This window comes from Mustela erminea, chromosome X (assembly GCF_009829155.1).
Source record: "Mustela erminea isolate mMusErm1 chromosome X, mMusErm1.Pri, whole genome shotgun sequence".
NCBI lineage: Eukaryota > Metazoa > Chordata > Mammalia > Carnivora > Mustelidae > Mustela > Mustela erminea.
Genome location: NC_045635.1, coordinates 28,078,604 through 28,095,896, shown reverse-complemented (window position 1 = coordinate 28,095,896; position 17,293 = coordinate 28,078,604). Strand labels below are relative to the sequence as shown.

Here is a 17,293-nt window from a genome sequence, read left to right as displayed (position 1 = left end):
CTAATTGTTCATAAATATCTAGAGACTTATTGTTGTTGTTCCTGAAATATATATTTTTTAAAATACTGTTTTCCTAGGCATTGGTCTTATCCCATGTTTCTAGAAACTCTTCAAATTCTTAAGACTTTTTGCAAATTTTCTATGTGATACAGTTTTGTTCTCATCCTCCTTTCTTTTTGTGTACTTTTTCTTAGGCTAAACTAAAATTCAGCAGATTACTTAAATTTTATATTTTGTTGAACATCTTTTAATTATATTAATTGTTTTATTTAACATATAATTTATTATTTGCTTCAGGGATACAGATATATAATCATTAGTCTTACATAATTCACAGCACTCACCAATTTAAAGTAATACCTGGGAGGCAGCAGATGGTCTTAGCATCCATGCATAGCATATGATCTGTGTTGTTTCTAGATGTGTATATATATGTGTGTGTGTGTGTGTGTGTGTACGTGTGTACATGTCCACATGTGTGTTCATGTAAGACTTGGTGTTGGCAATTTTATGTTGGTTGATCTTTGAAGTAGAAGTTATGAAATAGTGTATGCATGTAGGCATGTTACTAAGCATATACTATGGCCAAGGGAAGTATTGTAGAACCTCTTAGACAGATTATGAGAGACCTTGTTTTTGTGTTCTCTTTCTCTAAGTTTCTATTAATGGTTCATCTTCACCTCTGCACATCAAATCTAATAATTCCCTAGCCTTACATATTCCCATTCCTTTATTTTCCAAGCATTACTTTACCTGTGTGCTAATGAAGAGTTAAACCACTTAAATTTGGAGTAAACATTAAAGTGACTCTTCCTCAGTGATCATTCTGAGCCAGTTTTTGAAAAACAAGTTGAGGGGCGCCTGGATGGCTCAGTGGGTTAAGCCGCTGCCTTCGGCTCCGGTCATGGTCTCAGGGTCCTGGGATCGAGTCCCACATCGGGCTCTTTGCTCAGCAGGGAGCCTGCTTCCTCCTCTCTCTCTCTCTGCCTGCCTCTCTGTCTACTTGTGATCTCTCTCTGTCAAATAAATAAATAAAATCTTTAAAAAAAAATGAAAAACAAGTTGACATGGGTCAGGGCAAGAAGGGTTCACTACTACTGATGACATTTGAAGGGAATAGAAGAAAAGTCATATTTAAGTCACAAAATTGTGAATATGTACTAAGGGAATAACAAATTTGGTCAGGACCTTTAACTACAGAATAATTTACAAGAAATAGAATTATTTACAGAGGTATAACAAAATCTGTTCATCAAATCTGAGCATTTTTAATGTTAAATTTCACTGTTGGCCTTTTCTCTTGTCATAAGGAAAAAAGAGATTGTTTGTTGACATTAGAGAACAAACATTGCTGACATTTGTATCTATCTAATAATGGTATAGAAATATAATTAGGAGCCTGAATTTTTTTTCATCTGGTAAGTGTAACAAATGCATTACTTGAATAAAAATAATGGCAAGAAATACTAATAAAATACCTAGCATGTACTTGTGTTTCTGTAAATAATTTATATGCTTTTAGGCAAGAAAAGCGTACTCTAACAATCATATTACAGCCTTTCAATTTGAAAGTATTATTTCCTGATATGAAAAATGTTAGCATACTTCTCTGGGTATATATCTATATTTTGAATAATTTGGCTCATAATTCAGGATCAATTAGCAAATCTACTGTAAATCTCTACTGTATATATCCAGCTAAGAGAAATACAAATCCATAAGAAATACTTAATTAAAATTCATTTTAAAATAGTTTTAAAAATTGTGATGTATTTTAAAAATTAGTAATCTTTGAAATCTGTATTTTCTCAAAGAGGGAAGCAGGAAGGCCTAGTTTCTACCAATGATCTAGGCCCTTATTCGTGGATATGTAGGTGAGCAGAAAAATTTAACTTTTTAATCCCAACTCTCTGTAGTGACATTTTTGCTCCTTCCAAGAATCAACTTTTTTTAAAAAAATGAACTCTAGACATTGGATGTTTTATAGTCTTTTGTCTTTTGATGTTACTGGGGGCATTAACAAATACTGTGATATGCATTCTATTTATTTTCAGGGGGCAGATCTGAGGAAATAGGAAATATGATTATAATCTTTCAGTGGCTTCTTTTTTTTTAAATTAATTAATTTATTTTCATAAAAAACAGTATTCATTATTTTTTCACCACACCCAGTGCTCCTTGCAATCCGTTTTGAGGCTATGGAGTATGCTCAGAAAAGTTAAGTTTAACCCTTTTTGTTTTAATCCATGATTATGAGTATAAGAAGAGGTATAATTTGAAAAAAGTCATAGAAGAGAAAAAGAAGTACTGGAAATAACTTAAATCAAATAGTAAATGCTAATATCCCCTGGTGCTGTGCTCTCTTCCAAGAATTTGAGGCACTGTGGAGTGCCTTTCCCATGTTCCTTTGTTTCCCTTTACTCACTATAAATCCTCATAGGTCTTATGTTTGATTTTGAAGCTATCAACCCACAACTAGCTTTAGTCATTCTCTGTGTTAGCACTCCTGCAAAAGCATAAAATTTAAATAAGAATGGCAATGTATTTATGGGACTAACATAACACAATAAACAATAAAAATTTCCTTTGACCAAAAAAAAAGAGTACACTTATCTTGATGTGCACTGAGTAACATATGGAATTGTTGAATCACTATATTGTACACCTGAAACTAATATAACACCGTGTATTAACTATACTGGAATTAGAATACAATACGATACAATATAATACAGCAAATTAAATAAATTAGAAAAGAGATGGGAGTGGAATCTTATAGATCAGAAGAGATTTAAGAGACGAGACACATGGTGTGAATTTTATTTGAATTTTGATTCAAACAAATTGAAAATATTATGTCATTTTTGAAATGACATAAATTCAGATAATCTGAAATTTAAATAGTAATATTAAGAAATTATTGGTTTTTTGACCCAAAATTGTACTCTTGTGATTATGTTCAAAATAGTGACTATTCTTAGAATTATATACTTAAATTAAGAATGTCACATAACATTTAAATTTTGCAAAAAAATAATAGGGGATGAGGCGTGGATAGAGAGAACCAGCCTTGGGTTGATGGAAGTTAGGTCTGGTGGTCAGCACATGAACTTTAATATTTTTTTTGACTTTAGTGTATGTTTCAAATTCTTCACAATAGAAAGTTAAATAAACAAACCAATCTTCCCTGGGGGGAAAATATGGCAAGAATGTAATTTCTGATTATAAAGCAATTAGATAAGTGAAACAAAATCAGAAATCTAAATGCTGGAGAAAATAAGTAGTACATTTGATCACATATGATTTAGAAAGACCAAACCCAGTTTTAAAATTAGTACTTCACAATAAAATGATGATTTTTCTCAAGTTCCTTTATTAAGATATATTAAACCAGTGAAAACAAATATTTAGATGTAAAAATGTAAGCAATATAGCATTATTTCCTAGTTGTTTTTAATACATGTGATTGTGTATACTCTCATACTTGAATGGTAGGGAGAAAGAATTTGGACAGATTAAGGAAATGAACTTATGGCCACCAAAATATTATTCTAATTATTTTTACAATTTCTGGATGACACAGTTGAAATGCTTCCAGTCTTGCCTTATATAACTCAGAAAACATAGACTCAATATAACTTTCAAGGACAATTCTGAATGTTAATGTTTCCATTTTCAGCCTCATGGCAGAAAGAGTTTTATTACCCGGTGTAAGCTCTGGAATGTCAAAAGCGTGATAGGCAGTATAGACTCCACACACAAAATAAATGCATAGTCATTTTATTTTAAATTGCTTCACTTGAAAATACGGCATGAAAATCTAGAGAGAGGAACTAAAAGTAAGTGATTTGATAGTGCTCTAAAATATTGAGACTCAAAAAATGAAAGTCCTAGGATAAAAATGCTCATGTTTTTGAGTTTGTGCTGTGACCAATCCCAAATAAGTTTGCTTACATCTACCATAGGGTTTGCATAACAATGAGCTGGTCTGATAGGTACCAAACATCATTGTCTAACAGGAAAGGACTACAGATTTTCCAGAAATTAACAGACCTTGTCCCAAACCTGTTTCTCCATTCTTATATTATATAATAAAAACGTTTATTCCAGGGAGCAAACTAGCTGATGAGACATTTTGGGTACCCATGAAGGATTTTGTAATCACAATGAGGGTAATGTGATAAGGACTTGAGGGAACTGGAGCTCCCAGGCAAGATGTCTCAGTTCTAGAGCATCCTTCTCTGTTACTCCTTCTCTATTTATCACTCTGTTTATCCTGTTTATCTTTATTTAAAAAAAGTTGTATACTATGATTTTTGAAAGATTAGACTACCATTTTATGGTTATATATGATGTCAATGTAGTTGTAATTACAGTTTTTCAAAAGCAAATCCCTCCTATTAGATTGTAATCTTTATCCAAACGCATTTGTGCATTTGCCCTTACCCCTCTGCCTGGCACCATTCATTCAGCAAAAGTTTATTGATCTTCAGTCAAAGAGAATAGTAGGATAAGGAAATGGCAAGAGTAAGTGTAGAAAACAAAATATTTTTCAGTGAAGGGGAACAAATAATAAGGCAGTAGCAGGAAGGGTTCTTTACTTCAAGAGAGTTTATCTTGTTACAGTTGATAATGGTGAGCTTCAGTAGAGGAGATGCAGAAGATGTGAGACAGCAGGTAATTCTAGGAATAAAGTCCTGAAGAAGGTGAGAGTAGGTGGAATAAGGTGTAGAACAACCTACCATGCTTTTCTCAACAGATGCTCCCTCTGTGTACTTCCACGTTCAGTTGACAGTAGAAATGTGCTAATTTTGGTGAGCACCATAGCAGAAAATTTGCTTGGAATGGTTCTGGTTTAATAAAAAATTACATTACCCAAAACATGACAGAAATTAAATCCCACACATTTGGGGAAAATGTTTTCTGGCATTCAGTTCAGGAGACTATTATTCTAATTGCTTTTAATTTTTTAATCTTACAGGTGCTTCAAGAAGACTTAGAACAGGAACAAGTCAGGGTCAATTCTCTCACTCACATGGTGGTGGTGGTCGATGAATCTAGTGGAGACCATGCAACCGCTGCTTTGGAAGAACAACTGAAGGTCAGGTTATTTTCTTTAATACACTAACTGTGTCATTCAAAATAATTAATTGCAATTCATGAAATATTTAGAAAATGTATAATATAATTTGTATATTATAAATATTTACAATACAATATATTTATTTAAACTAAGTCAAATTATGTCCCATTTGTACACATTTCCCTTTCATTAACTATCCACTGTTTGTTCTCACTAGCTTCCTGGACTTTGGAGAAATATATGAAGGCAGTTCCACTTTTTTTTTTTTAATTATAGATGAATAACCTGTATTAGAGAACTGGTCAGAGAAATATCGGTTATGTCCTCTTAAAAGCTACAGTTAAATAGAGGACAAAAGTTAAAAAGAAAAAAAAAGGGATCACATTCAATCAAATCATGAGAAGCTGAACACCTTCGTATTTTTTTTTTCCTGGAAAACTTCAGTTATAGACTTGATGAGGACATAACAAGATATTTAAGTTCTAGAGTTTTATTGGAGGAGATACTTAGCCTTTCAGTCCCTCATTCAACCTGAGTCATGTAATTATATCCTTGAAACATAACCAGTGCCATTAACAAAAAGTAAGTTGTGTATTTTCATATTTTTATTTTTCTTCCTAATTGGAAACATTTTACCGTTAAAAAAATTGAAAACATTTTCAACAAAACATATGTACATACACCAAAATATCAACATTAAGGAAAAATACAATTTACTGTTCTGAATGTGACAGATACACACACACACACACACACACACACACACACCCCTACCAATTATACTTGAGGCATTCACTTTACCCATGAAATGCCTGCCTTTTCCTTGTGATTGTGAGGGGCCAATAGTCTGACATGTCTAAGGATCCAATCAATTTGACTTTAAATAGCTTTATCAGCACAAGGTTGTTCTAAACATAGTTAATCTTACCTACTTATAAGTTTCTTAAAGCCTTATCTCTGCTTTCTTCTTTCTTTGTGTGAATTGTTTTTTTATCCCAGTAAAATGTCATTTTCTCAGGTTACTGCCTTAAACTTCTTGTCTCTAACAATGGTATCTTCTTCTCTATCATTAAACAACAAAAAGAAAATTCTTAAACCACTACAATAGATCATTTAACATAAATTAGTCACTCATGTTGTTTATGATTAAATGAAGTTGCAGGGATTACAGACATAAAAAGGCTTATGACACCTGCTATTATAATATATCATCATGTATATGATCAGATGTATTGTACACATACATACTCATGGCCAGGTAAAGGACTGTATTGATAGGCCACTGCTATAAACATTGGAAGGAATTCTGTAGTTCTCATAAAATAGTGTTGTAGATAATTACAGATGGGTAAAAATTGAATACTCAGCATTCCTCAGAAATTTTCAGAAAAGGTAGAAGGAGGTTGGGGGCAGAAGTTGGGAGGGAGACTGGTTAGGAAAAAATCAAGGCCAACATTTTCTAAGTCATAGACTATTTCTAGTTAACCCCAAAACTGTGAAACATCTACTTTGGTATTACCAAACCTAATACAACTAGCTTTGGAATGTAATCATTCTGGGATAATGTCTGTGGGGCTAAGCCACCTTGAAAAACCATCTATAGTACTCACAGATGGTGACGGGGTTAGAGCTTACATAGGATAAATTAAGAGATGCAGCCCTAAGCTTTTCTATATTTATTATCCTACTTGCTTTCATTGGCTCAGAGATACTTACTAAGATACTGTGTGTGTATTGGCTTCTCTTAAATCATATGGTTTCTTCTGTATTTGTCCATGATTGTTTCACTATTAAATAGTGTTGACTACTGCCTTCCAGCTTTCTCTTTTCCCTGTGACCCCCTTTTCCCTTTTGATATCCTCATTTCCTTCTATATGCCTCCTTACTCTGACCTGACTTTTAGATAATCTAGACTAGAGTCTGAAAGGGCAGGGTTAGAAGGAATTCCTTGGAGAGAACACCCTGGCTTGAACATTTCTTTCTTCTCATCCCATCACTTTTCTCAGTCTTAGAGGAATCCAAGCTTGAATTCTATACCTACTTGACCATTGGTTTAACTTGCTCTGGAATGGTGGGTGCTCCCCTGACTTTGACATTTTGGTGATTCTTTCTTAGGTTCTTTGCAAATGACATAATATAGTCTTAACCTAGTTGGATTTTTAAAAGAAAGGGGAAGAGAAAGAGAAGATGGCAGAGAAGGAAGAAGATAGGAGAAATAATAAAGGATAAAGAGACAGATAAACCAATACATTGGAGTAGTCACTTTGACAACAACACAAGGATTCTTTGCGTGTAATAAGAATTCTGTGTGTGCTTCAGAAACCATGAACTATTATTGTGTCTTATACAGGGCCCAGAGGAATTCTGTTAGGATAGGAAGAATTTGAGGAAAGAAAAATAGGTATGTGGCCTCTATACAAGGGACAAAACTGAAGCACAAACAGAAGGAAATACAAAATTGGCAGGGATCTAAGAAGGATCCTCAAGGGCTCTTGTTGGAGCTAGGTCTGGTCATCTATAGCTTATTCCTCTCAGCTTGTTGTATTGAATGTTTATCCCACTCCCCCATTTTCCACCATTACAGTGCCTTCATCTGTTTTGCTCCTGTGTGCTGAGGCACCATCCAGGGCCCCCACATGGATACCCACTGGTCTTTAGTTAGGAGATGCAAATGGAGCAAACTAGAAAGGGAAGTCCTTGATTTAGTACAATGATAGAGGGATGTGTTCTTATCATCTGGATTTAAAACTCTGAAAATATTCCTCATAGAATATTTTTACATGTGTTGACTTAATTCTATGAACGTTATTGTAAGTTGTATTTTCTCTAACTTTTTTTAAAAAAAATATTTTATTGTTATTTGACAGAGAGAAAGAAAGAATGAGCATGAACAGGGGGGAGTAGCAGGAAGACAGAGAGGGAAAAACAGGCTCCCCATGGAGCAGGGAGCCTGATACAGGGCTGGGATCATGACCTGAGCTGAAGGAAGACACTTAACTGACTAAGCCACCCAGGTGCCCCATTTTTCTCTAACTTTTTAAAAAGACTTAGAAACCTTTCTGTTAAAAGGTTTGAAGAAAAACAAAGGTCAGAACATATGCTTAGGGATGCTGAAAGATAGCATGGTTTATGAAGGACAATATTCTGAAAAGCACAGTCTGTTGTAAATTAATTTGATTCTCAGAGATTCAACTTGTCCCTCAGCAATGTCACCACAGGTCATAAACTTGTCCTTAGCTTTAGCAGTTTCTATGATGTCAATACATAGAGAGCCTGATTTATAAGCAATGATGCCATTTAACTGATTTTATTGAGAAATAGCTTGACTAAATAACTGAGATTAGTAATTTATGTAGAGTATTCAGTCCAGGAGGACATTATCATATCTCTTTCTAAGCATCTACATTCTGTTTTTCATTTTTTCAGTGAATATTTGCTATGTTCTTATTATGTCCCAGGGATTGTGCTGGGTAACAGAGGTAAAACAGTAAACAAAAAGAGAATTTGTCATTATTTTCCTGGGTCAAGAGTGAATAATCTGTGAGCCTGCTGCCTTCTTTGGAAACTAGAAACAGTGGTAGCCATTTCTCATGCTCCTTCTTTGAAATCAAATGCTAATTCTTTTCATCCATGGTCACCATGGTAGGCATGGTAGGCATGGTGACTGCTCTCTTGGTTCTTGCAGTCTCGTGGAGAAAATAAACCTTAATCAGATATTAACAAAAATGACCAAATATTCCCAGGTATCTTATGGTTTTTGGTGCTATGGCCAAAATTAGCAGGACAGGAAACAACAAGTGTTGGAGAGGATGTGGAGAAAGGGGAACCCTCTTCCACTGTTGGTGGGAATGCAAGTTGGTGCAGTCACTTTGGAGAACAGTGTGGAGATTCCTCAAGAAATTAAAAATAGGACTTCCCTATAACCCTGCAATTGCACTCCTGGGTATACACCCCAAAGATACAGATGTAGTGAAAAGAAGGGCCATCTGTACCCCAATGTTTATAGCAGCAATGGCCACGGTCTCCAAACTGTGGAAAGAACCAAGATGTACTTCAGCGGACGAATGGATAAGGAAGATGTGGTCCATATACACTATGGAGTATTATGCCTCCATCAGAAAGGATGAATACCCAACTTTTGTAGCAACATGGACGGGACTGGAAGAGATTATGCTGAGTGAAATAAGTCAAGCAGAGAGTCAATTATCATATGGTTTCACTTATTTGTGGAGCATAACAAATAGCATAGAGGACAAGGGGAGTTAGAGAGGAGAAGGGATTTGAGGGAAATTGGAAGGGGAGGTGAACCATGAGAGACTATGGACTTGGAAAAACGAAAGGGCAGGGGGTGGGAGGTTGGGGGAACCAGGTGGTTGGTATTAGAGAGGGCACGGATTGCATGGAGCACTGGGTGTGGTACAAAAACAATGAATATTGTTATGCTGAAAATAAATTTAAAATTTTTTTTTAAATGACCAAATATTTAAGAATGGACAGAACCTATTTCTCTGAAGGAAAGAAATAAGATTTTGTGACAATGCACTAATAAGACTTCAACTGAAATTTGAGGGCAAAAGATGATTCCCTAGGAAAGTGTTTAAGTTAGGGTCTAAAGGATATGTCAAAGGGAACTGTATAAAGGGTGTATAAAGGAGCTAGGTGGAGATGGGTAGTTTCCAGGAAGGAGAAAGAGTAGATCAAGTGATCAAGGCATCCTCAGGGAACTGAAAAGGCACATTTGGCTACAGCTCTGAGGTTCAGAAGAGTGGTGTTCGAAGAGACTTGGCAGATAGAAGGGGCTTACCTAAGAATTAGAATTGATGTGTGATGCACAACTCCACCAAAATTCATTTAACAAAAGTGTATTGAGCAGCAGCCCTCTGCCTGGATGACAGCTGGAACTACAATGGCAGGGAGAAGCAAGGGAAATAGCCAAGGCATCTGCCCTTCTGGACCTGCACTATTAAAGTACAATGAAATGTATAATTATGGCCATGATGTATTCAGTGGGACAAAAATAGACATTGCTGGATGACCTTTCTTGCTCTAGAAGGTCAAGAAAGTAGAGGTTAATTAGGCAATAGTAAAGTGTAGGAAGGTGTTCTGTACAGAAGAACAACATTTATTCATTCAATAAATATTTCTTGCATGCCTTCTAGATGCCAGCCAAGTCTAAGCTTTGAGGTAAAGCATAGGCAAAACATAAATGATTTCTTTATGAAGCTTACATTCTAAGCACACATCATAATAAATAACCAAGTTTTATACTATGAAAAAGGTGATAACTATAAAGAAAAGACTGGAGAAGGGAGTATTTTCCCTGGGGTGGTCAGGGTATGCTTACTTGAGAAGGTGGCATTTAAGTAGGAACTCAAAACAAAGTAAGGGAGGTGTTTGGAAGGTGCGCAGGTCCTATGGGGTCTTTTGTATTTGAAAAACTTAAGAAGGACTATAAATGGAGCTTAAAGAATTTCTGTTGTTTTGGAGAGATATTTGTTTCTAATTAAAAAAGAACCAAAAACAGGTGTCTAGTTCTAGAAGTTGTTCTAATGGAAACATCTTTCAGAGAAAAGTCAGAGCTATTGAAGTCCCATTTATAGATATGTTCTTCTATACATGTTAACACTTAAGAGCCCAACTAGATGTATTAAAGTTGTCTAAGGCCTGGGCCCAGGAGAGTTTCTGGTATATAAAAGGCATTTGGACTATTTTGATAAATGACCTTAATCTTGAAGTTACTATCTACTATTATGGAAAAATAAAGGTATATCAAAAGAAAGTATATAGACAAGCATCCTCTTCAGAAGAATAACCTAGAAAATACAATTTTAGAACAGCTTATTAAATTTATGCATGTTCAGTTTCTCACTCATTTGATAAAGTTAATAAAATTCTTTATTGAATAAAAAATTATTTTTGAAGATAAGAAATGTCTCTAAGAACTAAAATACATTCACTAAAATCAAGACATGAAAACTGTATATCAGATGACATTAAACAGTTTGTACAAATATTATGTGACATTATTAAGTCATATTCTTTGGTGGATTTATTTTGTTGGATGATCTGTTGGAGTGGCATGCATACAAAGTATTTAGATTTACCTAATATATTTTGCAAAGCCTTCCATGGCATATCCATGGATAAGGTGAGCCTTTTTTTTATTGTGTTAGTCACCATACAGCACATCATTGGTTTTTGATGTAGTGTTCCATGATTCATTGTTTGCCTATAACACCCAGTGCTCCATGCAATCTGTGCCCTTCTTAATACCCATTACCAGGCTCAGCCATCTTCCCCACCGCCCCTCCCCTCTAAAACCTTCAGCCTGTTTCTTGGAGTCCACAGTCTCTTATGGTTCATCTCCCCCTCCAATTTCCTCTCCTTCACTTTTCCTTTCATTTTCCTAATGTCCTCCACATTATTCCTTATATTCCACAAGTAAATTATACCATAATGATAATTGACTTTCTCTGCTTGACTTATTTCACTCAGTATAACCTCTTCCAGTCCCATCCATGTTGATGCAAAAGTTGGCTATTTATCCTTTCTGATGGCTGAGTAATATCCCATTGTATATATGGACCACATGTTCTTTATCCATTCATCTGTTGAAGGTATCTCAGCTATTTCCACAGTTTAGCTATTGTGGACATTGCTGCTATTAACATTGGGGGACATATGGCCCTTCTTTTCACTACATCTGTATCTTTGAAGTAAATACTCATTTGTGCAATTGCTGGGTCCTAGCATATCTCTATTTTTAATTTTTTGAGGAATATCCACAGTGTTTTCCAAAGTGGCTGCACCAACTTGCATTCCCACCAACAGTGTAAGAGGGTTCCCCTTTCTCCACAACCACTCCAACATTTGTTGATTTTTGACTTGTTAATTTTGTCCATTCTAATTGGTGTAAGGTGGTATCTCAATGTGTTGTTGTTGTTGTTTTTTAATTTCTTTTCAGTGTAACAATATTCATTTTATTCATTTAACAGTTTTTTGCACCACACCCAGTGCTCCGTGCAATACATGCTCTCCTTAATATCTCCCTCATGGCTAATGATGATGAACATTTTTTCATATGTCTGCTATCCATTTGTATGTTTTCATAGGAGAAGTGTATTTTAATGTCTTCTGTCCATTTTTTGACTTGATCATCTGTTTTTTGGGTGTTGAGTTGTAGAAGTTCTTTATAGATCTTGGATATCAGCCCTTTGTCTGTAGTGTCATTTGTGAATATCTTCTCCCATTCCATGGGTTGTCTCTTTGTTTTGTTGACTGTCTCTTTGCTGTGCAGAAGTTTTTGATCTTGATGAAGTCCCAAAAGTTCATTTTTTGCTTTTGTTTCCCTTGCCTTTGGAGAAATGTCTTGGAAGAAGTTGCTGTGGTGGATGTCGAAGAGGTTGCTGCCTATGTTCTTCTCTAGGATTTTGGTGGATTCATGACTCACATTGAAGTCTTTCATCCATTTTGAGTTTATCTTAGTGTATGGTGTAAGGGAATGTTTGAGTTTCATTCTTCTTTACATAGCTGTCCAATTTTCCCAGCACCATTTATTGAAGAGACTGTCTTTTTCCACTGGATATTTTTTCCTGCTTTGTTGAAGATTATTTGACCATAAAATTGAGGGTCCATATCTGGGCTCTCTACTCTGTTCCATTGGTCTATGTGTCTGTTTTTGTGCCAGTACCATGCTGTCTTGGCGGTCAAAGCTTTGTAATAAAGCTTGAAATCAGGAAACATGATGCCCTCAGCTTTGTTTTTCCTTTTCAGCATTTCCTTGGCAATTTGGGTCTTTTCTGGTTCCATACAAATTTTAGGATCATTTTTTCCAGAACTTCAAAAAATTCCAATGATACTTTGATCAGGATGGTGTTGAAAGTATAGATTGCTCTGGGCAGCCTAGACATTTTAACAATATTTATTCTTCCGATCTATGAGCATGGAATGCTTTTCCATCTTTTTGTGTCTTCTTCAATTTCTTTTATGAGTGTTCTGTAGTTCCTCGAGTAGAGATTCTTCACCTCTTTGTTTAGGTTTATTCCAAGGTATCTAATGGATTTTAGTGCTGTTGTAAATGGAATTCATTCTCTAATTTCCCTTTCTAGAGTTTCATTGTTAGTGTATGAGAAAATAGCTGATTTCTGTGCATTGATTTTGTATCCTGCCACATTACTGAATTGCTGTATGTTTTCTAATAATTTGGAGGTGGAGGTGGAGGTGGAGTCTTTTGGGTTTTCCATATAAAGTATCATGTCATCTGCGAAGAAAGAGAGTTTGACTTCTTCATTGCCAATTTGAATACCTTTTATTTCTTTTTGTTGTATGATTGCTATTGCTAAGATTTCTAGTACTATGTTGAAGAATAGTGGGGAGAGTGGGCATCCTTGTTGTGTTCCTTTTCTCAAGGCTGTCAGCTTTTCCCTATTGAGAATGATATTCCCTGTGGGTTTTACATAGATGGATTTTATGAAGCTGAGGAATGTTCCCTCTATCCCTATACTCTGAAGAGTTTTAATCAGGAAAGGAAGCTGTATTTTGTCAAATGCTTTTTCTGCATCAGTTGAGAGGCCCATGGGTTTCTTCTCTCTTCTTTTACTGATTTGTTCTATCACATTGATTGATTTGCGAATGTTGAACCACCCTTGCAACCTCCGGGTAAATCCCACCTAGTCATGATGGATAATCTTTTTTAATGTACTCTTGGATCCTATTAGGTAGAATCTTGTTGAGAATCTTGGCATCCATATTCATCAGGGACATTGATCTCAAATTCTCCTTTTTGATGGGGTCTTTGCCTGGTATGGTGATCAGGGTAATGCTGGCTTCATAGAAAGAGTCTGGAAGTTTTCCTTCTGTTCTATTTTTGGAAACAGCTTCAGGAGAATAGGTATTATTTTTTCTTTGAATGTTTGGTAGAATTCCCCAGGGAATCCATCAGGTCCTGGACTCTTGTTTTTTGGGAGGTTTTTGATCAGTATTTTAATCTCGTTACAGTTATTGTTCTATTCAGGTTGTCAATTTCTTCCTATTTCAGTCTTGGAAATTTATATGTTTCCAAGAATGCATCCATTTCTTCTAGGTTGCTTACCTTATTGGCATATATCTGTTGATAATAATATAAGGTGAGTCTTCTTATCCTTTCTTTGGGCTGGTGGAGAACGTTTGTGTTTTGCTATATTCTTTTCTGGTACCTGATTTATGTGCCTGAGAATTGAACTGAAAATGATTGGATTCATTTATTCACCCTGCAGCATCAAAAATTTTTGGGCAAAGAAGACATTTCAGGATCTAGCTGGGAAACTGTGTACATTTTGCCTGAATAGAAGGGACTAATGGATCATTTAGTCTCCCACATGACTTCAGAAGATTTATAACAATGTCATGTAAAGTTAGAATGTCACATTCAAATGTTATGTAGTTGTCTTTCATGTTTTAATTCAGGAGAGGTATGTTAATTGTTTGAAATTTTGCTGGTTGTAAAAAGTAATATCCTTAAAAAAAAAAAAAGTAATATCCTTAAATCAATTAAGGTTTTGATGAGGAAGTTCTGACTTCCCATCCATTCATATAAATGTAAATACATGTATATAACTATACACAAATGTGTATATATACATATACATTTACATTTTGCACATTTACATTTTCTCTTATGTATAGATGTATATGTTTATATGATTAATATTAAATGAAAGCAAATGGTATAGATTCTTAGTAAATTAATACAATCCTGGACATGGTGTAGTGTCTATATTACAAGTACTAATAATTAGATCCTGTGTTGGTTTGAATATACTTTGTATTTTAGCATTTTAGCTGGATTTTACCAGCCTGGTGACATTTAAAGAATGTTTACAGAACTAGGAATTCTTTAATTTCAAGGAGAAGACAAGTGAGTTAGGGGAAATTGGAGAGGGAGATGAACCATGAGAGACTGTGGATTCTGAGAAACAAACTGAGGGTTTTGGAGGGGAGGAGGATGGGGGGTTGGGTGAGCCTGGTGGTGGGTATTAAGGAAGGCACGGATTGCATGGAGCACTGGGTGTGGTGCATAAACAATGAATCTTGGAACACTATAAAAAATTAAAATAAAATACCTAATAGTTAAAAAAAAAAACCTAAGCAGAAATAAGGGACATGTGTTGTCTTGTATAAAGAAGGCTTTTCTCTCCGTTCCTTCAGAAGCCTCTATCAAAAATAAACTAAAGCTGATAAGCCTGGGTATCTTCTCCCCAGATTTCTTTCCTGAGCCCAATTTCTTCTATCCCATTTATTTCTATACCAATTTCTTCTATCCCAACTTGAAGGCCAAAATGCTTCTCAGGCTTAACAAGGTGAAATTTAATTCCTTGTGCCCTACTTCCCTCTAAACTCGCTTCCTTTGCTGACTTCCCCGCTTTTATTATTACATAGACGTTCACCATGACACCTGTATCAGAAACCTGGAATCATTCCCACCTCCTCCATTTCCTTTCCCTCTGAGCCCTCTGCATGTCATCAGTCACAGAATGTGTTCATTGTCTCTCCTGTTCATTGTTTCATCTTATTTCCAGTCCTTGCCTGAATTTTCACCTTTTCTTAATCCAATTTCTGTATTAAAGTCAGTGTGGGCTCTCAAAAGCTGTTTATTGCAGTTTCTCCTTTGCTTAAAATCCTTAGTTGCTTTCCATTCTTTACACAGTCTGATCACTTAGGCCTCCAATGGTTTTTATTACCTGACCCCCACCTGCCTTTCAATACCTGTCTTCTATTAGCTCCCACATATCCCTTGACCTATATTCTATTTCTATAAGCCATTTCTGATACTCTCTATGTCACTGTACTTATATAAACTATTCCTGTTATTCAGAAAAGTCATGTTTGTCATCTGCTTTGAAAATTACTTCATGTAGAAAACTCAGTTCAAATTTTTCTCTATGAGGCTGTTTTTTCTATATCACCACTCCCTTTTTTTGAGCCACTTTATATAATAATTGTGTCTTTGTTGTTTGAAAGGAAAATAGTCTACAAAAAGGTAGCTGTTCAGAAAGGTTCTAATGTCCTCTTCTCTATCATGGCTTGAAAATGGGGAATCCAATTAAAAATACTTATAGTTGGGGCGTCTGGGTGGCTCAGTGGGTTAAAGTCTCTGCCTTTGGATTAGGTCATGATCCCAGGGTTCTGGGATGGAGCCCCACATCAGGCTCTCTGCTCAGCAGGGAGCCTGCTTCCTCCTCTCTCTCTGCCTGCCACTCTGCCTACTTGTGATCTCTCTCTGTCAAATAAATAAATAAAATCTTAAAAAAATACTTATAGTATATACCTTTGGGATAATTTGGGGAGGGAAAAAGTCTAGGGAGTGTTAAAGCCTATGGGACTGATAAATAGAGATTAGGAAGAAGATTACAGATGAAAATATTTTTTGTTTCTAGTTTCTAATTCTATACTTGGTGAATAAAAAGCATGTTTAATTTTTTTAATTTAATGGAGATAATTTCACTAAGCCAAGTGTCAACAATTATTGCCCATGAAGCGATAATTATAATTATTAGCCCTTTCATGTGCTCATTTTCCAAAAATTTTATATACTTTGTAATACTCTCCCTGTTTCAAAAATGAAAAAGTCAATGCATAATAGAGTTAAATCCAAGTTTATGCAGATTTCAAGTGGCAGAGCTGGGACTGGTATCCAGATCTGTGTGATTTGTCCTAATTTCTCAATTTCACAGAAGAAAATTACTATGTGACCTTGAGAAAATTATTACAGGGGAAATACATGCAAGTATAATAGAATAATATTCTTGATGACTACAAGTGTATAAATATGAATATATTAGAGTAATGGTATTCTTTATGAATATAGTTCTGATATGATCTTAAAAGAGTTCTGGCCTTTTTGGCTCCCAGAAAAACCCTAAACTTTATATTATGCCACAATTAAAAATTTATTTGATGAGAGCACCCAGAAAAGTACACAAATCATAATTTTAGGTCAAGACTCCACAACGGTAACATATCTGTAGTTCCACATCAAATAAAAAGATAATACGTTGGCAACAATTGAGACAGCCCTATCAAACTTTGTCATAGTCATAAACTTTTCACACCTTCTCAAAGTTAACCTTTATCCTGATTTATAATGCCTCAAAGTAACTTTATTTTTAACAATGTAAATGCAGTTCATAATCTAGTTTTATAACTGACATTTTTTCACTCAATGATATGTTT

General features: G+C 35.2%; 1 protein-coding gene across 5 annotated transcripts in view; it reads left to right on the top strand.

The window, feature by feature from the left end:
- Nucleotides 1-17,293, top strand: part of DMD (dystrophin) — a 2,094,983-nt gene that overhangs the window by 617,991 nt on the left and 1,459,699 nt on the right. For all 5 annotated transcript variants that reach the window (XM_032330377.1, XM_032330378.1, XM_032330375.1 and 2 more), the window contains exon 13: nt 4,982-5,101. In XM_032330377.1, the coding sequence (XP_032186268.1) occupies nt 4,982-5,101 (120 nt within the window). The remainder of the gene's footprint in view (nt 1-4,981; nt 5,102-17,293) is intronic.